Source organism: Anser anser, assembly GCF_964211835.1.
Source record: "Anser anser genome assembly, chromosome: W".
In the NCBI taxonomy this organism is placed as follows: domain Eukaryota; kingdom Metazoa; phylum Chordata; class Aves; order Anseriformes; family Anatidae; genus Anser; species Anser anser.
The window spans coordinates 12900433-12927397 of NC_139731.1; the positions used below are offsets into that span (position 1 = coordinate 12900433).

Here is a 26965-nt window from a genome sequence, read left to right on the forward strand (position 1 = left end):
CAATCCCTTTATTTTTCACCTCCAAATTAATTTTTAGCTTAACCATTAAGTCTCTTCCCAACAGCTTCTGGTACTAATAAAAAGGATCCTGTGCAACTTTGGGCTGGGGTCTCTATTTCCACCCCTTTTATTACTGAGACCCTAAAGGGCTCTCCTTTTGCTCCTATCACCTGTAATTTCTCCGAGGAAGGTTGACATCCCCGGAGTACCATTTGGACAGTCGATCTTTCTGCCAAAGAGTCCACAAGGAACTCCACTTCTTGATGCTGGGGACCTAACTTCAATTTTATCAAGGGCTCCGTTATACCAGAAGTCCCCAGCAGATGGAGCCCCTGACTCCCCTAATCTTCTTTAAACATTCGCTCGTCTTGTAAGCGTTTTCTGCAGTCCTTTTTCACATGTCCCTTCTTTTGGCAATAAAAGCATTCTATTTGTCTTAGATCCCTCTGATCCCTCTGGCTCCTCGGGGGTCTTTTTCGTAGTAGCGGAACACCCATCGGGCGACGGGGGAGCCCTTTTTGTCCTTCCCGGACCGCTGCCACTAGAATCCTGGCCTGCCTTTTATGAATCTCTTCTTCTCTGCGCGCATATACCTTCTGAGCTTCTCTCAGCAGTTCATCCATCCCTCTATCCTGCCAATCCTCTAATTTTTCTAATTTCCGCCTGATATCCCCCCATGATTTTGCCACAAATTGCGTTTTTAACAGGGCCTGTCCCACCGGTGTACCGGGGTCCAGTCCTGAATAAAGCTGGAGGTTCTTCCTTAATCTCTCCAGCCATTCTGTGGGAGTTTCATCCTTCTTCTGATATTCACTAAAGGCCTTATTTATATTTTGTCCTCTAGGGACTGACTCCCTTATACCTTGTACAATAATAGTCCTTAAATCCTGCATATGACTCCTATCTTGTTCATTTTGGTTATTCCAGTTAGGCCTCTGTAGGGGCCATTTAAGGTCTCCCGCAGGACCCTGCTGGTGTTGCTGGTCCCATATTCGCATTCCAGCCCTCCGGATCATGTTCCTCTCTTCTGCAGTGAATAATATACCTAAAATGGCCTGGAGTTCTTCCCAGGTGTAAACATTAGGCCCCAAGAACTGGTCTACTCGCTCAGAGACTCCAAGAGGATCTTCTAATAGATTTCCCATTTCCTTCTTGAATTCTCTGACGTCTCCTGTATTTAGGGGGATGGAGACGTATCCCATGCTGGGTTGGGGCCCTCCCATTGCAATCTCTCTTAGGGGATATAGTCTACCCCCATCTTCTCGATTTCTAGTTTGGCTCCGAGTTACCCGTCTAGTACTCCGAGGGGTGTCCGTGGTCAAATCAGAATCAGTATGGTAATTCGGAGCCGTAGGGGGAGTTGGAGGTGGAGAAGGAGATAAATAAGGGGGGGGTGAAAGTGGGACTTCCTCCTCATTTCGTTCATTCCTTTTCCTCCCCCCTTTTTCTTTTAATGGGTACAAATTGGCTCGGGTCTCAGATCCTATCCATAAGTGTGCATACTCACTCTCCTCTAGGCTGAAAGGCTCCTTCGAATTCACATAAATGTTTAGGGCCTGACAGATCCAATCCTCAAGGGATCCAAACACTGGCCAATATAGGAGGTCTCTCCTAATTCGCTTCCCACCCCAAACTTCCATACAATAATGTATCATCTTAACTTTGTCCTTACCCCACCTAGAGGGGTAATCATTCCAATGTTTAATCATTAACCCTAACGGGCTTTCCGGTGGTATCGGGGGCAACCTAACCTTAGGTTCCGACCCACCCATGGGACCAGAAGACTTGCTCTTCTTCTGTCCCATCTTCCAGAGTGCCTTCACACACACACACTGTCTTCACCTCCCGTTCGTGGCCCAGTCCCTCGCGGGAGGTGGGAACCGCACTACCAGGGAGTCCGCACTTGCTTCGTCCTTGATTGGACGTCTCACACAGGCACACTCTGGGATTCCCAACCCCAACCGAACGGATAACCGGCCTATACTTACTCACTCCTGAGTCTTCGTTCGGAGCTTCGTGCACAAAGATTAAGGGGTTACCGGTTGTTTATTTACTTATCGCTGGAACTTTAGGTTCGTCGGTAGGGGTGCGTTGGCTTGGGGACCTCCAGACAGGGACCGCAGAATCAGCGGGGCGCGCCTCCCCTGGGAGGGATCCAGCCAAGCTACCACTATCCGAGTCACGGCACCAATTTGTTATAAATTAGTTTGGTAAAAATCATTCCCGACACATCGTGGGTAAGGTAGACCGAATTTTAATTTATTTGAGCAATTCAGCAAGCAGCGATAAGTAAAACAGCGCTGGGCGGCCGGGGAGTCTCCTGCTCCGCCAACGGCGTGCACCCCTAAGCCCACCAGAGTCTCGATTTATAGTCTTGTGGTTCCGGGTTTTTAGTGGCACATCCTGGTGTCTTCTTACACTGCAAGGCCTGTTACTAGGGGGTCTTCGTCAGTCCTCTGGTGGTCGTGAGGATGAAGATCGTCGTCTTCCTCTGCGTTGGGGTCGTGACTTTGCTGCTGATATGTGTGTTCCCACGCGGGGGGGAATGCCATTGTGCCCTTTTTTGGAGCTGGTTTCTACTGCAATTGTTAACTTAACAGGAAATTCCTATACTTGTTTTTTTCCTTCAACAGGATATTGGGGGTATAAGCAGTTAATCGTTGAAAACCTTCCCATCAGGAATATTTAATGAACAAACAAGGCTTTACCCATTACAACCTTATCTGAGTAAGGTGGTGGCTCCATGGCCATTTGTTTCAATAGTGCAGTTTCAATTAACCACTGCACTAGTCCTCTTACACAGGGGATAGTGCAACAACCGATGGCTGTCAAAACTCCTGCTACTACGATCAAGGATGTGAATATGGACACTACCATCCCTTTCCATTTACCAAACCAAGATTCCAACCGTCCGGTGATGGAAGTGTCTGTCCCTAAGTTTTCTGCCAATTCACTGGCAGGGGTGGTAAGCCCTTGCAATGCTCTAGTTACTGTGCCATCCAGGACAGTATTGTTGGGTATAAAAGTGCAACAGTGGTTGTTCAGTATCACACACACACACACCTTTCTCTGCGAGCATCACACCTGGGCTTTTCCCAAGCCATTTCCCTGGCTTTTCCCAAGCCATTTTGCTGGTGGCATCTAGTTGTTCAGCGATTCCTCTTATCGCATCCCTTGTATAATTTATGAATCTCTGCTGATTATAATAGATATAATTAATCCAATCCACATTCTTATTGATCGTTACCCACCAGAACAGTGACTCAAACCCTGCAGCAATTTGATTCCTGGCTTCCTGTTCATCGGGAACTCCTCTAGGCACCCCAATAGAATCTATGTACGCGCTATCATCAAATGATACTCCTAAGCTTCTTTTACTTCTTCTGGGTATTTGTGATGTTTCTCTTTCAAATGCCAGGGTGAAGGGTATAGCTAATTGAACAAGTGCACAAGTGCCTCCCCAGTTAGATGGTAGGGTGGACCGTAAGATCTTCCCTCCACAGTACCACCAGAGATCTGCCCTGGGGATCTCAAGTCTTGAGCAGTTTCCCATCAAGTCCTCGGTAGCATTCAAGGTCCTCGTGCACAAGGCAAATTCTCCCAGATGCCGGGTAGCACTCACACCCTGCCGTGAGAGGCAAGCTGTATGGTTACCTATAGCTGTAGAGAATGCAGGGGGAACCCTGATATTGCTATCACGCAAGGAAGGGAATAGCAAAGAGAGAGACTTACAGGCCTCATTTCCCCAGGCAGTCTTTTCTTGGTAGAGTGCAATCATACATCGCATCCCCTGGGAGTCCTTGGTCCACCCCAATGGGCAGGGCACTATCTGGGCAACCGGTCGTCCCGAGGCACAAGCATAGGAATTGCTACGGTTGAGACTCTGGACAGTATATTTGACCCATTCTATCCAGGCATTCACATCCCCATACCTTGTTTCAATCTTGTTTCAATATAATTGAAGGGGGAGGTTCTCACTACAGCGATGGCATTGTTGTGCTGAGATTCTTTCGTTAACCATCTGCAGTGCTTTATGAGCCTCCTGAGTGCATCGCCTTGGGGCATTAATATCAGTGTCTCCCTTTAATAATTCAAATAGAGGTGCCAATATCGAATTGTCTATCCCACACTGTACTCTAATCCAGTTTATATTCCCTAGTAATTTCTGTACGTCGTTCAGTGTCTTAACATCTGCATTAATGGATATCTGCTGTGTTTAAATGGTTTGCTGTAAAATCTTCCACCCCAGATACTTCCAAGGTGCTTGGGTCTGCACTTTTTCAGATGCAGTTTGGAGCCCTGCTGTCTGTAACGCTTGTTTTAAGGCAGGCAGTGCCTCTTGGACCTTATCACCGGATGGTCCAGCTAGTAGGATATCATCCATGTAGTGGTATATATGTATCTCCGGGAAGCATTGGCGTACTGGTTGGATAGCTTTTGCAACATAGGTTTGACACATAGTTGGGGAGTTTTTCATGCCCTGTGGTAGTACGGTCCAATGATATCGGTCCATAGGCTCCTCCCTATTGATCTTTGGCACCGAGAAGGCAAAACGAGGAGTGTCATCAGGATGCAAAGGAATTGTGAAAAAAACAATCTTTCAAGTCCATAACAACGATGTCTCAATTATGGGGTATCATTGTAGGTGAGGGTAATCCTGGCTGCAAGGAGCCCATGTCCTCGATCGCTGCGTTGATTCATCGCAAATCATGCAGTAATCTCCATTTCCTGCTCTTCTTCTTGATGACAAACACCGGTGAATTCCATGGGGTGTTTGTCGGAACAATATGTCCTTGTTGTTGTTGTTCTTGAACCAACTCCTGCAGTGCTGCGACCTTATCTCTTGTAAGCAGCCATTGATCCACCCATACCAGTGAGATGGAGTGTCGGTCGCTCATCAATGGCCAGTACTGAAAATTTTCAGGGGAGGAGATGGTGAATTTACATTGCCCCATCACATCTCGCCCCATCAGGCTGATGGGGATATTAGTAATGTAAGGGCGTACCATGCACATAGTACCTTCTTGGGTTTTTTATGCTTACATGCATAGTAAGCATCGTGGCACTCTGAAAGGTGCTTGACATTCCTCCCACTCCAACCAATCCGCCTGTGGGAGTTGTCATGGGCCAAGCAGAGGGCCAGTCTTTAATGGCAATGACGGTAACGTCCGCTCCAGTGTCCACCAGCATCTTGCATTGACTGGAGTGTGGGTGCTCAGAGCTATTCCAAAGGGTAACAGTAACCGTTGGCCGATGCTAGGCTATGTCAGTGGCCCAAAATACCTCGGGGAATCTGGTTGATCCGAATACTGCCTCTCCCCTGATAGCATCCACAGCCTTTGGTACTACCACTCGGAAAAGAATCAGTTGTTCTAGTTCCCTTTGGTATTGACATTGGTGGAGGCAGTGTCCAAGCCATAGCTTGGAATTGTCCATTATAGTCGGCATCAATTATCCCCAGCAAAACAAACAATTCGGTCAAAGTTGTACTTGATCGTCCTAGCAGCAATACACTACAGCCATTCCCAATTGGTCCTTTGACGTTCAATGGAATTTTATGAACGTGAGCACCCCACAAGGTGGTGTCTGTTACTGTGGAGACATCCACTCTGGCACTCCCTCTTGTTTTGGCGGAGAGGGCGTCCACGGTGGTGATAGTGTCGGCGGGGCTGCAGGTGGCGCTGGACCCTGCGTCAGCATTACGTTTGGAGCCCTCCTTTGTGGGAGGTTCCTCCTTTGACCAGGAGGCGGGGGTGCTTGTGTCGTCGCGCGGCCCCGCCCCGCGCTCCTCTTCCCGTTTCCCTGCCGCGGCGGCAAAGGCTGCCCTTCCGCGTTGTATTTAGAGAGATATTGGCTCGCCCAGTGGCTTCCCCTCCCACATCTGGGACACAAAGTGGGCGGAACTGCCGGCGAGTTACCCCCCCGCCCCCGCCAGGGGCATGCGGAGACTAGGTGGCTCGGGTCTCCAAACCGACAGCATTTTTTCTGACCCTTGGGGTCCTGACTGATGGTTAGTGCTGCTGCAAAGGCAGACGCCAGCGATTCGGTATGATGTTCGATAGAACCCACTCGGTTACACGCCTCTATCATCTGAACTATTGTTGTATTCACAGGCAAGGCCTGGAGTACTTTTTTACAGTCGGTATTTGCGTTTTCTACCACTAGCTTTTGCAGCAAGGCCTCTTTTGCTTCACGATTTTCAATCTGTTTATCTAGTGCATCGTGAACTCGATCTATAAACTGCATGTATGGTTCAGACACCCCTTGCTGGACCTTTGTAAAGAGCTGCCCAGGCTTACCGGTCTCTGGAATTCTTAACATCGGTCTCTGGAATTCTTAACATTGCCTGAAGGGCTAGGGTTGCAGTTTGCCTCTGGAATTCTTAACATTGCCTGAAGGGCTAGGGTTGCAGTTTGCCGGAGGATGTTTGGATGTAGACACGCCTGAAGGCATGGATCCACTATCAGGTCTGTACCCATCAGTTGAGGTATACCGGCTCCTAAAAGCAGATCCCCCAGCTGCCCTTCTAAATTTTGGAGCGCTGCATATTCACACAAATCTCTCCATTTCTGTTCCCATAATAATTTCTGTGTCAGAATTAATATCATTGCCGCCATTTGTCGTAGATCAAAGGGAGTTAAAAGTTGTCCCGTCATGACACTCTCCAGCAGGGACTGCATAAACAGGGCCGATAACCCATAAGCGGTCACCGTCTTCCACAGTTCTTTAATAAGGTCCCACTGGAAGGGGTTCCAGTCATTTGGCCCGCGATTCCGAACTTGGACTGGAAAAACGAGCCCTGTGCGCCCCCTGTCCTTTATTGCTTCTCTCTGAAGTTGTTCCCAGCGATCTCAGGGGTCAAAGGGATCTCCCACAGGCAGCGCCGCTGGCCTTGTGGGCGGCGGTGATGGCGATGCTGATGGCCGCAATGGCATCGAGCGCAGAGTGGCCGCCATGGGTTGGGATATTGTCTCTGCCTCTGTTCCCAAGTCTATCCAGGTTTGCTTTCTTTGGTGGTACGCAGTCACTGCTTTTTATTTCACCCGTCTGTGTAGCCTGAGCGGCCGCTGTCTGTACCCTTTTTTCCACTTGCCATGATCTCAGTGTCTCAGTTACTAAGTGCCAGGTCGTCATCACCTCAGCAGCTGTTGTATCTCCCCGCGAGGCAGCATCCCATGTAGTTGTCCCCGCGTTTTCCCAAGTTTTTACATCAAACACCGCCGAAACTGTTGCTGGGGCCCCATTCTTTCATAAGAACTTTAGCAATCGTTTCACTTTATATGGGTCATATTTCACTCCTCTTTTTATCAGGAGTTGAATCAATAACTTAACTATCGCCTCCTCCTCGGCCGATAGATTAGCTCCCATAGTTAATGCCCCAGCTGCTCACCTGCTTCTTGAGGTGATGTCCCAGGATTAAAGCCGCGGTCCCGCCACCAGCTTGAGTCGTTCGGCTGGGGTCCCTCTGGATGCTTCTCTCAGCATTGCTCTCTTCCGATCACATCGGGGTCACCATTTGAAGGGATTAGCGACACAGACTCCCAATGGCTATTGAACAGGAGACCTTTACTGCAATTTTCTTCCACACTATATACTTTTCCCATAGCCCCATACACTGTTCACGCGCCCGTATCTGTCATACAATTGGTCAGAGAGCCTTAGGAATGCGCCTCAAGCTAGCCAGCAACTGGCCATTGTGCAAAACTTATCTTCAACACTGCGGTTAATTTGTTTATCTCGACTTGGCTCAAGTTCCTGTTTCTACCGCTTACTTCCTCATTATCCCTAGTTCAGGGATGTGTCAAACAACGCAAGACTACCTGGGAATTCCTTCCCCTCATTTTACTCCTTTTTAGTTTTGGGTAGGGGTAGCTCAACAATTCCCTGAATCCTCTCTGGATTTATTCTTCATTCTCCCTCAGACACTAGATGCCCTAAATACTTGACTTCTCTTTCTATGTATTGTAATTTATTTTCCAATCCTTTCGAGCCCTGTTTTCCCAGAAAGTCGAATAGCTTGTTAGTGGCTTCCTTCACAACTGTTTTCTCCTGTCCTGACAATAAAAGATCATCCACATACTGTAACAGTAACACCTCCTTTGGAGGTTGGAATTGCTCCAAAATTTGTTCTAGAACTTGCTCAAATAAATTGGTGGCCCTGTAAACCCCTGAGGTAAAATTGTCCATCTGCATTGCTGCTTCCGCCCCATTTCAGGGTCTTTCCACTCAAAGGCGAATATATCTTTTCTCCCAGGGTCTGAGACCACCCCATTAATACCACTGTTATTCCAGCCTAACAATTTACTATTTGAATGCCCAATTTCATTATCAAATCCTTTTCCAACAAGTTAGTCCCTGCCTTGGGTGCATACAATAATTGCCCAGAGATCATTTTATCCCCTAGTCTCAGCTTGATGTCCCCAAAGTGGCACTGTTATCCCAGCCCCTTCTACCCCCATCACATTTAGGGTTTCATTAGTTAATTTAATCCCTGATACTTTACAGGCCAGTAATGACCTAGCTGCCCCAGTGTATTGGGTTCACATGGCAAGGTTCTGGTAGCAGAGAGTGCTGCGGTGGTAGCCCCTGTGAGAAGATTCCAGCAGCTGCCCCATGTTAGATAAGGGCCAGTTTCAGCCGGCCCCAAAGGGGCCCACCACGGCCCAGAGCCAAGCCCCGAGCAATGCAGTTTGTGCCTCTGTGAGAGCACATCCAAGAAAAGGAAAAAAACTGCTGCACAACAGCAGCTGGGAGAGTGAGGAGTGAGAAACCTCCCTGCAGACACCAAGGTCAGTGCAAAGGAGGGGGAGGAGGCGCTCCAGGTGCCGGAGCTGAAGCCACCCGCGGCCCACAAAGAGGCCCCCGGTGGGGAAGGATGACCCTCTCCCGCAGCCCATGGTGTACCACAGCAGAGCACATCTCCACGCTGCAGCCTGTGGAGAGGAGCCCATGCAGGAGCAGGTGATTGGGGCGGGGTGGACCCCAGGGGGTTCCAAGCCGGACCAACCTTCTCCTGACGAATAGACCCTGTGGCACAGACCCACACCTGGAGCAGCTCCCAAAGAGCCTGTTTTTCTCTGCCTATGGAGAAACCCACACAGGACCAGCCCAGGAAGGTCAGCACCCCACGAGAGGGACCCCACACCAGAGCAGGGGGGAGAGCGAACGTGAAGGAGCGGTGGAAACGAAGCACCATGGGCCGACTGCAGCCCCACTCCTGCCGTCCCCCCCCCCCCCCCGCGCCACTCAGGGCAGGGAAGAGGTGGAAGAGAGTGGATGGGGGAAGGTGCCCCCAGCTTGTTCCTCTGTTTCTCACCGCTCCAGCCCATTAGCAATAGGTAATAAATTTTATTAATCTTCCTATGCCAAGTCTGTTTTGCCCGCAATGATAATTGTAGAGTGATCCTCACTGAGGTACACTTGAGGAGCCCTTGAGGTACACTGTTTCATTTATCAGGGAACTAGCTATCTGAGAAGCCCTGACTCCCCTATTCTGAATTTATAACAGCAATCTCTCCTCTTTCTTTCACTCCGGGTACTCCTATTTGAAGTGGTTGGCCTGGCCACACTTAAAACATCTTGTCAAAGCCTGTCCCTGCTAGGATTTAGGCTGCAACACAGGTAGCTTTCCTTGCCTGCCATTCCTTCATCTCTCTTCCTCTCCTTTCCATCCTGGGCCTGACTCCTCCCGAAAGTCCCTCTGTCTCCAACCCTCTGCCTCACTACCCAGTACGCTGTGAATACCATTTGTTTCGCTCTCTACTTTTCCTTCTCATCTCCCCTCCTGGCATACACCTTCATACTACCTACACTGTTCACTCCATCCTCCCACCTTCTGGAGCTTTTTCTGTGTATCTGGCCAGGCTTTAATCACAAAATGAACTTTAAAGAGCCCTTGGGCTACCGGGTCCTCAGGATTCATCCCCGAGTACTTTCTAATTCTGACCCCGAGTTTGTTTCACTCTCTACTTTTCCTTCTCATCTCCCCTCTTGGAGCAGCTGCCTTTGCCTCTGGTGCAATATTAGGATTATAGGGAGCATAACTTGATTCTTCCTCTGAAAAAGGAGTCTTATTGCTTACATATAAATTTAAAGATTGAATTATCATCAGACCCATATTTTGGCCAAAATACTGAAGTTCCTTTTATTGGCTTTTTAGGCCAGACAATTACACAACATCTAACCATTTAATTTTTTTTTTAAATCTTTTTCCCTAGGTTTTGGGTTGTTTGTCCAAATCCTTATCATTCTCCCCAAAGGACTATCTTTAGGCACAATCCCAGGGTCTCCACCCCCACCCTGCTGACTCTTGGAACCCTTAATCCCCAGCTCTTCCTGACGTGATGCTGTGGACTTTACCACCCACAGGGTACCACACGCCTTCACCTAGGATTAGGACAGAGGTGGGGTGTACTGCCGAGCACCTCACTTCACCGTGCTCGGGGTACCGTACACCTAAGGGCCCAAACCCCCGAGACTCTCTTTCGCTCGTTTATCTTTCGCTTCGTCCGTCTCTGACCAAGGGGACTTCATTCGTCCCTTCGTGGGACTACAGAACCTTGCGGATCGGGACTCCACACTCGCTTCGCACTAAAAGTGCGTCTTATGCACACTCCACACAAGAGTCTCCCCAAACCCACCCCAAGGCAAGATATGGTAAAGTTTCCCTTACCTCCGTCCGTGCACGGCTTCCTGGTCTGGGTTATCAGCAGTAATCCCTGTGCCTGTACCCTGTCTGTGCTGTGTCTGGGCTGTGTCTGTGGTATGTCAGTGCTGGCCTCCCTTCTCCCCAGAGCTTCGCAGAGCCTGTCTTCAGATTAACAGTCTTGGTCCTTTGCCGGCCATACCGAGACGACCCACCACCCCCGATGGGACCGCTGAAATCAGCGGGGTGCACCTTCCTCTCTGTGGTAGCAAGAAATCTTCAGCAGGCGACAAGATCCCGGACAAGCCCCCAGATTGTGAGAAAAAAAAAAAAAAAAACTCTCAATAATTTTCTTCAGACAGGACCTTCTGTGAAGCTATTTTATTCGCGATTACCATGGCGGGCGTCCTGCCAATTAGGAGCGCATTATAGTAAACATATCATAACCTTTTATTCCCTATTACCCGACACCTGATCACCTCCCCTGTTTCCTCATTGGCTGAGTACTACAGGTTCACAAGCTACTCGACGCCCCTCTATACTATATATGTACATTTTTTTTCTTCAACCCTTTAATTTCCCCCTTTTCCCTTTTTTTTCTCCTTTCTTATGTTTTGAGAACCTGTGATCTTTGTTTTCCTGTTCTCACACTGCTCATCCTGTTTTTCTCAAGCTTCTACCTTATTTTGCAACAGTGAGGCCTTCTACTGTCCACTTATCTACTTAGCATTTCTCCTTGTTATGACTACACAACTACCTTGGAACACAGAAAATTAGTTCTCTACTGCAAAAACACAGCTTAGTTTCTCACATCAGGGCTTGCAGTAAAGCAGAGGTTTGGGTGGGTGCACCAGGACCACCGCATATGGGGCCAGCAGTAGTAGGGAAGGGAGTTATGAGAGAAAGCCGGTCCCCCACAGCTGGCAAAGACCAAGAGGGCCGGGGTCTCCCAGTATGTATGAGCCTGTTCTGTCCCTGCACAGCAGTGACATCTTTCTCCATGCCCTCTGCTGGCTCTCTAATTACAATGCACATGCTAACGAGGCTGCAAGAGATGAGTCGCTTTGTGGTGTGGTTTGCATCAGAGTCTGCCTGCTTGTTGGGCTGTGTGGTGAGAGCTGCATGGCCATGGCACACATGGACCCTGCTGTGGCAAGGCCATGGCTCAGGGATCCGTCCTCCTCCAGGAGCAGGGCTGGGAGAGCTTTTGCCATGCTCAGGGCTCCTCCTGGCCTCCATGGGGTCCCGCTGGCACGGAGGGCTCCCAGCTGGAGCCTTGGGGCTGTGTGCTGGGGCAGCTCCCAGAGCTTCCCAATCTGTCCCCCATCACCATCGTGTCACCTCATGGCCCTGAGTGGTGCCCTGCCAGTGCCTCAGTTTCCCCTTCCTCAGTGGGAACTCTGAAACCTACTGATGGACAGGGCTGACGTGTGAAAGCTTGTGCTTGTCTGCCCTACGAGCCCAAGCCACCACGGGGTGCAGCCCCACAGTCACACATCAAGCCCAGGGGACAAAAAGCCAGCGAGCATGGGCCGTGGGGTGTCACACACTTTGTTGACCAGGAAATATGAACAGCCTCTGTTACAGAAAGCGAGGCACCCCCATCCACCTCCCCCTGCTGGGCTGGGGGAGAAACCCCGAGGTATTTACCTGGGTCACAAATTTGTTTTTTTTTCCATAGCTGCAGCAGGGCCTTCCCATGGATCAACTTCTTCAAGGTGCATGGCAGCCAGTAGGAGTCGGTGTAGGTGCTGACGGGGGTCTTGTGTTTTTGGGCGAAGAGGAACATGGTGCTGTGGCCACAGGAGCGCTGAGTCCTGGTGGGTCTTGGGCGGACTCAGTGACACTGCATGGGACTGGGGTCTCCCAGCCCACGTGGCCCTGCGTGGAAATGGAATGGGGCCCCGGTGCCACCAGATTCTGGTGGTGCTTATGTCATCAGTGACATCATAGTGTGGCAGCAGGGGGGATTTGGGCACTTTCTGTGCCATGGCTGCGCTCCCAGGGACAGCATGTCCTGGATTAGGGTACAGCAACCCGTCCCTGCATCCCTCCCCCATCTTCCCTCCATGCCTCCTGCCATGGGCATCCCCCTGGCCCCAGGTTTCCTCCCCTCTTGCAGGCAATTAGATTAGCAAGGGTAGGAAACAATTTCAGCTGGTCCTAGTCAACATATTGTGAAAGGTTTGGGACTGTGGCTCCCAGGCATCACAGTAATTGCTGCTTTTCCAGCCCCCCTCTCCCATATTTCCTTAGAAATCCCGGAGCAGTACCACACCGCTGCAGCCACCACCATGCGGCACAGCAGGGGGCTCCACACTTGGACTGTGGCACTGTTCGGTCATTTTAGGGTATCCAGGGGAATTACTGCCTGCTTGGGGGGACCTCTTTCCCCTTTTTCATTAAAAAGCTGGATTTAGGTGACTGTGAGTGGCTCGTTTGCTATCCCGAGTGCTGCGGTGGGCTCTGCAGGGCTGGTGGAGGGAGCAATCCTCACCCAGCACCGTCAGCCAGGTTACACCCGGGAAGGGATTTACATGAACCATGTGTGCTTGTTGCCCAAAGGATGCCAAGCAGAACCCCCACCCCCTGCCCTGGGCACCTCCATCCTGAGGCTCCCCAAGATGCCACTGTTTTTCATCCCTCCTGGGAGCTGGGTAAAACCTGCCTGTCCCGTGCGGGGGGGACATGGCGAGGCAAGAGGGGACTGTGGCTTGCTCTTTAATGGGATAAATTCAAGTTGCGAGCCTCTTGCCCATGGGTTTGCATTAGTTACTGGCAGGAAAGCAGGAGTTGACGGTATTGAGGCATTGATGGCACTGCTGCACCTCCCTCCCGGGTCCTGGGCTCACTGCCCAGCTCCTCTCCATTTGTCACTGGCAGCCCTAAATCATTGGCTTACAGGTTGAAGGAAAGCACACGGCAAAGCGATGGGGGCAGGAGGGAACCAGGGGCTGGAAAGCAGTGGGACTGCCTCTGCAGATACAACCCATCAGCCAAGGTGTTACTGGGAGAGGAGCAGTCTTCTGAGGTGCTTCCTCATGGGGAAGGCCAGGGCTGGCTTCCTAAATCCCCTCATCCTTGGAGAGGGCTCCCAGGGGCCACCCCACTACAGAGCACCCCTCTGTTCCCAGGAGAGCTCCTGTTTTCCTTGAGCAGGAGGCCAAGCAAGGGTGTATCAGTACAAAACCTCCTGTTCCCCATCCACTTGTCCACCTGTGGTTTCAGGCTCAGCGAGGGCTGGGGCTGCAGAGGAGGTGGTGCTGTCCGTGTCCTCCCACCCCGCTGTCCATCTCGCTCCAGTGACAAAGGCTGGCAGGCTGGTTTTCATATATATGCTTTTTAATATCATTAATTGTTACACTACACACAAACAGTAACAATGATAAATACTGCAATGGAAATGTTAAAAAAAAATATTATACGCTTCATGTTTTTTCAAACAAACATACTTTTAAAATAAATTAATGCATAAAACTGATGGTAGAAAAAAGAAAACCCAAAACAAACCACAACACAACTGATCTGTTTAAGGCAATACTCTACGTGGACGGGAACAGAAGTACAACAGTGTGCTACATGTTCTGAACAGGAAGAAAGAAAAAGAAGCCATACAAGATGCAGATTGATGCTTCAGGAGTAAAAAACTCCCAAAACCAGATAATAAAACCAATGGCCAAGTTAAGTGCAGCATTAATACACTCTGCATGTCAAATGATTAGCAGGTTCCTAACATGGACTAAGGTCAAACTACAACAAGTTTATCTTCCTAATTAAAAGGTTATTCAGGTCAAACCCTACATTTAATTCTACTTTGCATTTGGCTGTTTCAGCTATGTTTCACTATATGCAAGGACAGCCAGAAATTCATCTCGTGCTCTGAGATTAACACAAAGGTTGGGAGGTCTCTCCTGAAAGGCATTTCCATTAACTATATCCCAGAAGGATCCCATCTGCAGTGACCCACAAATACCTCCCGCCACCCCCTCCCCTGGGCGCCAGGCACCGTGCGGTGGAAGGAGACCTTGGTAGCATTTGCTTGGGTTTCTTTCAAGCTGAGGACATGAAATGGAAATTCGGACTTGATCTGGACTCAGAAGAGGGCTGTCCCCCCACCTGCCAGGTTATCTGGAGCCTGCTGGAAGCGCAGCCTGCTCATTGCCAGCACAGGAGAAACCCAGCCTGTAGCCAGGCTCTGGATGCAGCTGTGACGTTTGCTATCAAAGCTGGTGTGAAGCTCCATACCTGCCCAGACAGCCAATCAACCCCAATTATTAATGCAGCCCAGAACTTGGCCACTGGAAGGTGGACAAAAATCTTAATGCCAAAAAAATCCCCCTCTCCCTCAAAATCAAAATCAAAAAGGAACAGTAGCCACTTCCTGCCAGATTCCCATCAGCTGCCACGTACGCAAGATTGGCAGTGCCGGATCTCACCAGCATCGACCCAGTACGTTCCCGGTAAGATGCATGTCTGCAAGGTGCTGCCAGGGGCAAAGAAGCTTCCTGGGACATGGTCAGAGCCTCCTGTGCTGCCCTGCTGGGGTGCTTGTGGAGGAAGCCATGGTACACAAGGAAAGAAATCCAAGTGGAGTTACTAAAAATTAAGAATTGTGATGGCCAACAGCTATCCGGACTGCCTTGGGTTTGGGTGGGAGAGGGGGATGCAGAACTGGGCTGAGAGTCATTCTGGTGCAACTGCCTCTGTTGCTCATCACTAGTTCAAGGGAAAAAAAAAAAAAGATGATGGCTGCTTTGAGAAAAGAGGAGTAAAAGGAGGACGTGTGCAATATAACAAGGCTTGAGATTCTAGAACTAACCACTGGACACAGATACCGAAGTTTACCTGTGACAACTAGTTATACTTCTATCATTGCTGCTGCTTTCCCCCCTTCCCTTATCTGACCCTTCTCTAGTTTGAGAAGCTGTAGCTGTTGACGTGATGGTCAGCGTTGGTTCTCCCACCCTAGTTCCTGCACGGCGCTCTAGGTGACTCAGCTACAGGATGTGCCATGAGGTCTGGAAATCACACGGTAGACACAGACCAGCTCTGCATGCAAGCAGCACCTGCTTTCAGAACCCTTTAGAAAGTATTTAATGGTACTTTGTTTCCTTCTTTACTAAGGGTCCAATAACTCCTGTGGAAGGAGTTAAAAAGTGCAAAAAGGGAGGGAGGGGGGGAATATCTTCCTGAATTTTCTCCCCTGCAAAGACTTCATCCTCTGCAAGAGTTGTTCTCCCTGCAGAACTACAGCCCTACCCACGTGTTTCACAGCTGAGAAGGGGACCACTGACAGACTTCCACCTGTGCCTCCCCATGGGTCTCAGGCTCAGGCAGGTCTTGGACTGGGATCTCTGGTCCCAGTGTGCCCACAGTGCTGATGCTGGAAGGGTGACGGCACCCACCTGGGCTTGGTGGCTCACACCAAGGTTTTAAACTCGCTCAGGTGACCCTCAGCTCCACAGCCTTCCCCTGGCCACTCGGGTGGGTGAAGAGAAATCCCATCCAGCTCGCTGGCTCACCCACCATCATGCCTCTTGGGTCTCCTGCTGGTCTGATGTTTGCCTTGGGTTTGTCACCGGACAGAGGCAGCAACAAGCTGAACATACCTGCTATCCCAGCCAGCTTCCCCACACAAAGAAACAGAGCAGAGAAATCTGAGCTGAGGAAGGAGGCAGAAGTGACAAAAACCAGAAAGGCTGCTGTGAAGAGAGCTTGTCCAAATTTTCCAGCTCCCCATTGGTCTATATCACATCTCCTGATAAACTTTTCCTTTCCCAGATCATGCGGCCTTGAGGAAGATGAGTAACAAATGAAGATGCAGATTTCTTGGGACCAGTGCAGAAATGAGAAGGCAGCCCGGGCAGAGCAGTGCTTTCTGGAGACCTGACCTGGGGCAGCTGAATAGACAGATCGGGGAGAAATGTTGCTCTGGGAGGGCAAACATCTCGGCATGTAACGGGACTTATCTCAGCATGGCCTTTTGGTGGCCTTTTCTTTTCCTGGTGCCTACTGTGCTGGTTTCCAGTGCCATGCCTGAGACAGTCACATTTAAATGAGGCTTCTTTTGTACCTTCACTCCCTGATGTAATCCCACCGCCTCTATCGCCACTTGTTACTATGGAAATGGCTGCCTCACAGACCAGGCACAATCAGCCAGGAGAGCTCCTCCTAGGAGCAAACCCATCTTTCGCTGAAGCAGCTTTTTACAGAAAAAGAAAGCCTCAGACCCACCACCAGTTTCTGCTGGCAACTGGGTCTGGAAAGCAATGGGAAGACCTGTTCGCTGCAGGCGCCAGGGAAAGTCAGCGATGTCCTTCTCCATGCCGTGGCTTCCTGAATGCTTGCATGGGCCACGGTGCTCTGCTCTATGTAACCTCCATTAGCCCCTGGCCCTTACCTTCCAAGCAAGCTCAGCCAGGCTGCTGTGATCCTGGGATTGCCACCGATGTCAAGGGGGCTGAAGGAGGGTATGTAGCTGTAATTTTTGGGAAGCAATGCAACAGCTCAGTTGCACAACACAGGGAGTGAAAACTGGGATGCGAGCCCCTGTGAGAAACCTGCACCTGGTTAGTCTGTCATTATCCTCTCTATGTAATCCCAGGTCCCAATCTCTTCCTCTGTCTCTGGCCCTTCTGCTTCAGGGTTTGTGTGGCTCTGTAACAGGCACGTTCGTCTGGTGAGGTGCAGTTCAAGGTCTGGAGCAGCCTCTCGCACAAGAAGGCCTTGACAAGAAGTGACAAGGATGCCTTGTCCTCCTTGAGGTGAAAAGCACTTTAAAATGCAGACCTTCCCGTGCCTGCCCCTCAGGCTCAGCCTAGTCCAGCTTCCCCTGTAGCACTCTGCCCATCTCTGCAGATGTTTCTGAGACATGAGAACTAGAAAGAGAAGTGAGTTGTGAAGAGACAGCTCTGAAGGGTGCCAGAGGCCAAAGCCAGGGTATGTTCAGGGTGGCACATGCAGCCTGTGCTTGCTGAGCAGCCAGGTGACAAAGCCTGTTCTGTTCTAGGTAAGAGTGGCCATACTGTGTGAGTATGTCAAGGAAGAATGGAAAAATAAAGGAAGAGCCCAGACACAAGTGCCTCAGATCATTACATAAATGCTAAATATAAAAGCATGAAACTTCCCTGGGAATATCTCAAAAAAACCCTTCAGTGATCTCTTCCACCCAATTAAAATTCACTGTCTGAGTTGGAAATCCACTTGCACTCCTAAATTCCTTAAGTCTGCTAGCAGGGGATGGTGCTGTTGAACCACCAATTCTTCTTACATGTTCCCTGTGTCAGCGTGCATATTAAGTAGCCAGCTGTGAATGAGCCAACAGCCAAATAACTGAGAAACATCCCATTGCCAAACATCTGCCCCCAAAGCTGTTTAATTTCTCTACTAAGCTCACCTTGCAGCCTTCTGGTACATGCAAGCAACATCAGAAGCTGGTAAACAGAAGGAGAGTAGAGTTGTGTTGCTGTTCTCTGCAGAACTTTGAAAATATGTGTAAAACTTTTATAGCATACTTTTTGCACCCTGTTTACAGATCTGTCCTATCAGTGGTGCCTGCCACACACTTGGCAACATCCATGCGGGGGTGGTGGTAGCATCCGGGGAAGGCAGGTTTCTCCTCTGCGCTGCAGAAGGGAATGGATGTCAAGAGGGGATGTGACCTGCCTGGGGTTGGAGCAAACACACGTGCCAAAAGCAGCGAGGGACCCCAGATCTCATTTCTGTGCTGATGGTCCAGCAGACTCTCTGCAGTACTATTTGGCTGCAGTGTTAGCTCAGGGACACGGTGTTTCTGGTGTACGCATCTGAAAACAAGCTTAGCTTGGTATCAGCACTGTACTGAGATAGATTAGTTTGGACAACTGGGATTTGCCCTAGGCCAAGGCAGCACTTGGCAACCTTTCCAGTTATTGCTTCTTTTTCTTCTCTCGTTCCATCTGGTGCCCAGCTGGGTCTTTCCTTCCTTCAAAAGCATCTTCATGTTTCTGTTGAGTCACATACAGGGTGCTGCACTTTTCAAGCTTCCTGCACGCCGTTGTACAGCTTGCAGGCCAGCCTGAGGACAGACTCTGCATGGAGAGGGAAGGTTTCTGCTCAGGATCTCAGATCAATGTGTCAGCCAGCACACAGCTGAGCAGAGCAGCTGTCTCCTTTTGGGAAAGGAGACGGAGAGCCAAACCAGAAGCAGTTGAGTCTGTCCTGTCCGTGGGTGAGCACAGCATCCTCAAGCCCCTCTGTGAAGCAGGCTTGGCTGCCTGCTTTTGCAATTGCAAGGCATCTACAAGCAGGATGGCCAGAAGAGCAGAGTAGGCTTGACAGCCAAATATACGCGTTGGGGATAGACGTGCAGCAACATCAGATATGATCCAGCGGCTCTTCCAAAGGTTGGCTTTAAGATATGCCTGATAGGACATCAAATGAGCCTCTGGGATGGTCACCTGGACATCAGCCTTCCTTCAACCAAAGGTTATTTATACAACCACAGGAAAAGCAGACTAGACCACGCTATCTAGAGCCCTTCCTCGACACTGGGAGGATACTTCCCCTCACACGGACATCTGGAAATAGGGGGGTTTGCAGACTGACTGGAGAGACAAGAATTGAGTGCTGAGACCTTGTAGTCCAAAGTTGACATGAAAGGGCTAAACTAACATCTGATAAGAGGAAGTGATTTGCCTAACCTCAGGTAATTTGGTGACTAAAATTACTTAAAATCCTAGCCAAAAAAGCCAATCTGGCTTTAGGATGGAATTTTCAAATTTAGGAATTTTCAAATGCAAATTCCTTTGTTAGTGGCACCAGCATCACTATAAGGAAGCTATCCTATTTGCGTGGTAATTTAGATGGACAGTAATGCAGCTTTTTATACTCCACAGCACTCCTCCCCCTGGTATTCTGTACACTTCAGACTGAAAATAGGGCCTGAAAAGACCGTATGGTTTGGTGCAAAGACTGGAACAAGGAATGCTTCGCTTTCTTGCAAGTAACCTGCAGTTTGGAGAGTACCCAGCAGCCCTGCAGATTTTAGGGCTTTCTAATGCTGCAACAAAGAGTCAGGGGCTGTGCTGTTTGCTTTTGTCTTCTCTGGGCCATGGCAGCAGATATACTGCTGATGTAAGGAGAACAGTGACAGAACAACCATGTATCTATACTCCTTCCTGGGAAGCCCCCACAACCTCCAGTGAGGGCACAAGGAAAACCTTCTGGCCAAAACACAAAGGTCTGAACACAAGACCAGACAGGGAGAGGCAAGCCAATTTGCTGTTAACACACACTGCTGGGCTGTCCATCGGATTCTGTAAAGAGCCAACAAACATGCCCCATGGTCATAACCTGATTAAGGGGCTGCAGTTCAGAAGGGTTAGTGGTCAGTTTTCTATGATAGCCACACGTGCATTGCCTTAATCCATTCAGCCTTCCTGATAATGACCCTACACAGGTAACTACTTTTCCCCACCCTTTCTACTTTATTCCCCTAATAAAATATATGAACACAAAGCATAGAGAGGAGAAGCCAAAAAATTGCCATTTTATGGTCCTGTACTGTCATGCCAAATCAACTATTTGTGCAACCAGCTCCTTCTGTGAGCAGGGAAAAACACTTGGCTTGTGCTTCTGTCTATTTGGAGGAAGCACTGGCCTAGTTCACATTTAAATTCATCTTCCTCCCTCACATGTGCAAATGAGTAGTTCCCTCCCAGGGACCGATGATACAAAACTGGGAGGAGTGGCCGACACGCCAGAAGGCTGTGCTGCCATTCAGCGAGACCTGGACCGGCTGGAGAGATGGGCAGGAAGAAACCAAATGAGGTTTAACAAGAGCAAGTGTAGAGTCCTGCACCTGGGAAGGAACGACCGGACGTATCAGTACAGGCTGGGGGATGACCTGCTGGAGAGGAGCTCTGAAGAGAAGGACCTGGGGGTCCTGGTGGACGACAGGTTGGCCATGAGCCAGCAGTGTGCCCTCATGGCCAAGGCGGCCAACAGGATCCTGGCGTGCATTAAAAGGAGTGCGGCCAGCAGGTCAAGGGAGGTGATCCTCCCCCTCTACTCTGCCCTGGTCAGGCCTCACCTGGAGTACTGTGTCCAGTTCTGGGCTCCCCGGTACAAAAAAGACAGGGATCTCCTGGAAGGAGTCCAGCGGAGGGCCACAAAGATGATACAGGGCCTGGAGCATCTTCCCTATGAAGAAAGGCTGCGAGACCTGGGTCTGTTCAGCCTGGAGAAAAGAAGACTGAGAGGGGATCTCATCAGTGTGTATAAATACCTGAGGTGTGGGAGACAGAGGGATTTGGCCAACCTCTTTTCAGTGGTTTGTAGGGACAGGACAAGGGGTAATGGCCACAAGATGGAGCACAGGAAGTTCCGCACCAACATGAGAAAGAACTTCTTCATGGTGAGGGTGACGGAGCACTGGAACAGGCTGCCCAGGGAGGTTGTGGAGTCTCCTTCTCTGGAGATATTCAAGGCCCGTCTGGACGCCTACCTGGGCAACCTGCTCTAGGGAACCTGCTTTGGCAGGGGGGTTGGACCTGATGATCTCTTGAGGTCCCTTCCAACCCCTACAATTCTGTGATTCTGTGATTCTGTGACCTTAAGTGGTTATGGTGGAAGCAGGTGCACATCACACAATGCAAAGGGTGTAGGGCAGTTGCAGGGTTGTGGGGTTGGGGAATGCCTCAGAGCACATGGCAGGCAAAAAACAGAAATCAGGGCAATAAAAGGACTTAGCAGTGGTGCCATGGGGCAGTGGTTACAGGGAAGGTCTGTCCTTCAGAGGGGAAGTTACAGCTGTGGGAGACACAATCTCAGACATCTACTTCCATCTTTGTCCTAAGACAAAGGTGGTTTGATGGAGAACTGTGCGATGTGCAGTCTGCCAAGGTTAACCAACGGAAACAGACACCTCATTGCTTGAGCAGGCTCACCAAAATACCCCAAGCTCCTGAGCAAAGGCTGTGGGAAAGGCTGAGTGTGTGCAGCCTGCCTGAAAGGCACAGACACTGACCCAGGAGGAGAAGTGCAATGGAGATGTTGCATGATACCAACGCTGAACTGCAAACTCCTGCTTTAGAAGTGTGAATGTTTAAAGAGACTTGGCCATGTCCTATAGGATTTAGTTTGACCATGTGGTTTCTATTTTCTGTTTTGACTACATTCCCCATCTGAAAAAAAGACTCCTGAGCTTTTCCTCCCTTTTAACCTCTCTTCCTACACAGTGCTGTTAGAGCTCTTCTCCCCACTGCAGACAACTTGCTAATCTCACACCTGAGCTAGCACTGGAGAGGAAGGCTGGCACACGAAAGAAGAAGCAAGGAATTAGGGACCTGAAGCTTTGTGCTTCTTTAGAAACATTTTTGAAATATTCCCCCTCAGCACTGCCACATGATGAGAAAGTGAGAGGAATTCAATAGAGGAACACTCTCTCCCTAGAGGAGTTGGCAAGTTAACCAGCACTTCTGCACAAGGAGGCAGAGATGCTCAGTAAACAAGTCTGCTCCATCCTCTTTCTGTTCCCTGGCAGATAGGGCAACAGTCCCTGTTTCGAGGAGGGGGCAAACACAGCTTTCACGGTTGCCTGCAGCTAGCTGCTGAATAATAAAGCCCAGGAGCCCTGTATGCCTGCTCTTTTGCTCATGCTGCGGATGACATCATGCCTTGCACTGCACAGAGTGAAAACGTGTGATGTTAAACAAGTGTCCTCTTCATCACTAAGAGAACTTCTTAAAGAGTCAGCTCATGATGTGCAAATTTCATACAAGGGATCTGTAATTCAGGGTGGAGATCAGGCTCTTTCTTGTGGCTCAGGGGAATTCTGATGGGAAACTTAGAATTGCCTTCGCTTTTTCCCTCCACCAGGCTCTAAAGAGAGTGCTGACATAAGGCAGGCAGTCTTTCTTCCTGGCTGAGCAGGAAAAGACACAGTTGTGGCTGTGTCAAAAGATTTCACCTCAGAGAAAGATGCCAGCCTATCCATCACCTGAATCCCATGTCTTCTGAAGCCAGCAGTGTAAGACTGAACAAGGAGAGGACATATTTTCTAAATCCAGAAATGATTTTGCATTTAAAACAATCTGTTGGTGAACTGGCAATTCAGCCCAGAAATCTAATGTAATGCCAGGTTTCCTGACTATTCCAGCATCAAATAAACATAATTGTTCCTGATGTGGGACTGCTCTAACAGAGCAGTTCACAAGGGGGCAGAGATGCAATAAACAGTAGTTCCCTCTCATGGCTTTTTTTTTCAGCTGAATCTGCTCATAATCCCTCTGTTGCTGAAAACTCCCCTAAAGTCTGACACCACCACGTTAACTAATGTCTCCCATAGGCACCAAGAGATACACTGTCAAGAGTACCAACAGCTGAGCTCCAAAAAATATGCTTTCTTCAACTAGCTTTTTCAGCACTGACCTTCAGACTGTACAGCTCGAGTCCTGTCTTATGCAGGACTCATTTTTTCTTAGTTGAACAAAGTTTAAGATTTTTGGAAGCAGATGGCTCTCACAGGACTTAAGTAGAAGCTGAAGTCAGTGTATTCAACTGAACTGAACTCATGATTATGGTATTCTCAGGCAAGGACTGAATCTACTGAGAGTATGGATGGATTGCAAATCAAATCTGATGTGTTTGGTGATAATTTAATGTGGTGCTAAGGGTAGATTGCATTGGGTATGTGACACAACAGCTCCAGCTACTACTGACTCACAGAGAAATGCCACCATCTTGCTCTCTTTGCAAGTGAATGAATTGTGTCATGTTGATCCTGGCTAGACTTGCCATAAGAAAGGATGCCCTGCTCTGTTGCCATTCTTGTGCCCTGGTCATGGTGTAATTTTGGTTACACAGGCAAATGAGGCTTAGTGAACTAATTATGAACTGACCTCAGGTAAACCCCCCTGACACCTCAGACTCACCCCTGATCTTGCAAATGGATTGTTTTTAGAGGGTAGGATTAACTGCAGCCCCATCTGATCCTTCCCATTCTGGAACTGACACCTTACAAAACATCTCTGGTGCCTACACAAACCCAGAAGTATCTCTGGGCCCTTCTGCATCCGCTCCCTGGACCAGTCAGTTCTGCCAGGCACTGCCTGGCACTTAGTTTAACTCTTTTGTTTAACCAGAGTTTAAAATAACTTATCAACCAATCATAAAATGAATTTTTTGGTTTCTCCTGGCTCCATGAACACAAAGAGGTGCACATCCTACCATAGGAGGAAGCAATGGCAGTTAAGTTTTACAGTTATAGTGGAAAGCACTGATCACAGCCTGCCGGCCTCACTACTGGATGTGACAGGCGGTGGAGGAGGTGGCTTGGCAACACATGCAGGTAGGGTTGACCGATTTAGGGGGGATTAGGTCGAGGTCCTCGTCATCTGGGATCTCATCTAACCGGTACCCGTCCTTTAGCAGCTGGATGTTCAAGTCTTGGTTGATCTGCTACAGACAAAGAGACAGTCAAACACTTGAGACTTCTTGCTTCTGACAGGTTGGAAGAGGAAGGAGGTCCCTTATTCTGGAATATATCTCCCACATACGATATGGGAAATATATATGATATTTAAAATGGGAAATAATGATAATAAACCAACTGGGAGCTGTGTAGTCCCTCCACTCAGTCTGGGGCACTACAGCATTTGAAAGGTGGTGGTAAAGCCACTTGGTTCTTTGTAATCTCAGATTCAAGTGCTGCCTAGCACTTTCACCTCTGGGTGAAAAACCCTTCAAGTCAGGGCCCACAGATGGCCCAGATCATTTGACCTGGTCCCTGCTCTTGGCTGTTTCTCCACACTTCAGAGGGATTTTGCCCCAGGAAGAGACACAAGGGGGAACAGTTTCCAGCAGCTTGCGTGCAGAATGGCTGCTCAGCACCCTGATTGTAAATCAGATCCTACAGAAGCAGCACCCAGAGGCTGAGCAACTAATTCACTGGAGAGCTTGGGAATACATTCAGAAACAATGCAAGGGATTAGCAAACATGAACTTCCTGCCATTTCTCTTTGAGAGGGCAAGAGTTCATATCTGTAAGTCCTCTTTGGAATTTCTGCTTGCTCCAAGTAAACACCCTCCAGGTGACCCTGACCCCCACTAGAACTGGAAATGACAGCACACCCTCAGCTCCTTTATTTGTGTCCTTGGCAAGTGGACGGTTGCTGAGCTGCCACGACAGACAAGTTGATGCTTTTGCACCACATGGGCACTGCAGGACTGAGCAGAACTGGGAAAAGCTTCAGTGAAGCTGACGGGAAAAACTCTGTGCTGTGGCGGTGTGGGGACGGAGCCAACTAGATCACTGGGGAAGAAAGAAACATGACACAGTTTCTGCCACGGCCCCTTACAGACTCACAGAGTTTACACCACTGGTAAATTCCTTGTGTAGCCGTTTCTGGCTACAAAAGGCCACTCTAAGGCGTTTCTGGATGCTCTAGTATCAGCATTCATGGCTGGGAAGAGAGAGTGTAACTCACCTCAGCTGATGAGTATCCCGAGGAGGAATATCTGGACATGTCGAAGTCATCATCACTGCAGGGAAGGACAAGACAGCAAAGAAGGAAACAGTTAAAGAGACCTGAATTCCCTGCTTAGTCCTATCCTTCTTGTGCTGTGAAGCTGCCCTTTAGGCACAGAGAATTTACATCAAGGGAGCCTGGAGAGCAACTTTCATCTGTGAACCTCAGACATTTCCATGAAAGTGCTCTTTACTCTTGTCTCTTCCTGCTTGTTTACATGCACAGACCAATTACGGCATATGCCAAAGGGCACAGCAAGGAAGGCTGCAAGTGGTCTGCAAGAATGGTTTCAGCAGGAGTTAGCTCCAGTGCTGTGCTTTGTCATGAAAACTTGCTTGCACCTTAACATATATCATCTTATTATCACTTTGCATACCTGTCCGTATCCAGGGCTACCAGTGGCTTTTCATCTGGACTCTGATCTAATGACGAATAGCCCTTATTGGGAATGACGAGCCTGAAATAATTAAATGTTCTCCATTAACCACACAGTAAAGCTCAGTACCACACATAGTCGTATCAAAGTCACATGATAGTTAAGCTTTCCCCATTTCACTTCTTTGCAAGTCCTCCCTTATTGGTGAAGACATTTAAATAGGTGCAATTCAGAGGAGGCAGGCTATGTCTCTGGGTAGCTCAGAGCAGATTTACAAGGACGGATGCTGGACATGCCTTGGGAACACACTCCTCCCTGGAAGACAAAATGATTGGGACACTCTGGGCTTCATTCTGATGAAACTGTTCAGTTCGCAGTGCTTGCCTTATCAGACTTCTGTGTTGTTTTTTTTCCTAGCAATGAGTACATGGCACTTGCAATAAGTAAGCAGGAGAAGGTATTCTAGCTAAAGGAAGGTATTATAGGATTGGAAATCAGGGATTTGGTCTTTCTGCCTGAGTCCCTACCCAGTCCCCATAACACAGAACTTGTGAAATCTCACCCCTAAATTTAGTAATATGAGAAGTGAGAACTAGTGGGTGCAGCATAAGAGCCCTGTCTGACTAGCACTTTTAAAATCCCATTATTCTATAAAGACTTTCAGTTCATCAGAAGTGTTACAATGGCTGATGATGACTTTGCACCTTTAATTGCCTGAGGGAGTCTGTGGAATGGAATATAGACTTCAGAGCCTCTAGGATAAGGAAAATACATTATTCAGTGGTATCCAGCTCACAACAGTTATTTCATCCACAAAACTGCACAAAGACTTGGGTTCATATTTAAAATAAGATCAACCAGACTGAGCAAATGGAGCAAGGTACTATGTTCAGCAGGTGGGAACTGCAAGATTATCATGGAAATCTCCTTATTCAATGGGTTAAATCAGATTCTCTCCCAAATAAATGATTGGTCTTTAACAATACAATGATGCAGCAGGGCTTCACTAAGAGTTTGGGAAAATCTAAAAATGATAATCCATCTCATCCATGCTCTAACTGCTCTTTAACCAGCTGCAATGCTCTTCTGCTCAAAAAATTTCAGAAAGTCATTATGATTTTAGTAATGTAAAGGCATTGAAGATGGGCAAGGCTCAGGGAAAGCAAAATATATTAAATGTTCTAACGAAGCAGATGTATAGGCTCATAACTAGTTGCATTTTCTTACTGCATTCATTGAAATGCAAGGCTAAATAAATTAATTGATGCAGAATTTCCAGGCTGCTGCATCAGGGTACTGCAGAAAATGGGATCCACTTGCAAAATGCAAAACCCCTTCCCATATCCTCCAGAGGTTCCTTCTGCTCCCTACAAAGCATGTAGGAAGGAAGTCAAAAAGCAAAGATGTCTGGAACTAAAACAGAAGCTGTGATCT

The 26965-nt window shown here is 48.8% G+C and overlaps 1 protein-coding gene across 4 annotated transcripts in view; it reads right to left on the bottom strand.

Annotated features, from left to right (window-relative positions):
• Positions 1-13969: 13969 nt before the first annotated feature.
• The window catches only part of LOC310888759 (protein FAM219A-like), a 149182-nt gene continuing 136186 nt past the window's right edge, over positions 13970-26965 (bottom strand). For 2 of the 4 annotated variants that reach the window (XM_083815824.1, XM_083815822.1), the window contains exons 4-6: positions 25532-25612; positions 25114-25168; positions 13970-24082 (exon numbers count right to left, since the gene is read on the bottom strand). In XM_083815824.1, the coding sequence (XP_083671950.1) occupies positions 23927-24082; positions 25114-25168; positions 25532-25612 (292 nt within the window). In that variant the 3' untranslated portion in view covers positions 13970-23926. Of the gene's footprint in view, positions 24086-25113; positions 25169-25531; positions 25613-26965 lie in introns of all 4 variants that reach the window. The other 2 variants (XM_083815823.1, XM_083815821.1) reach the window with 1 other exon arrangement.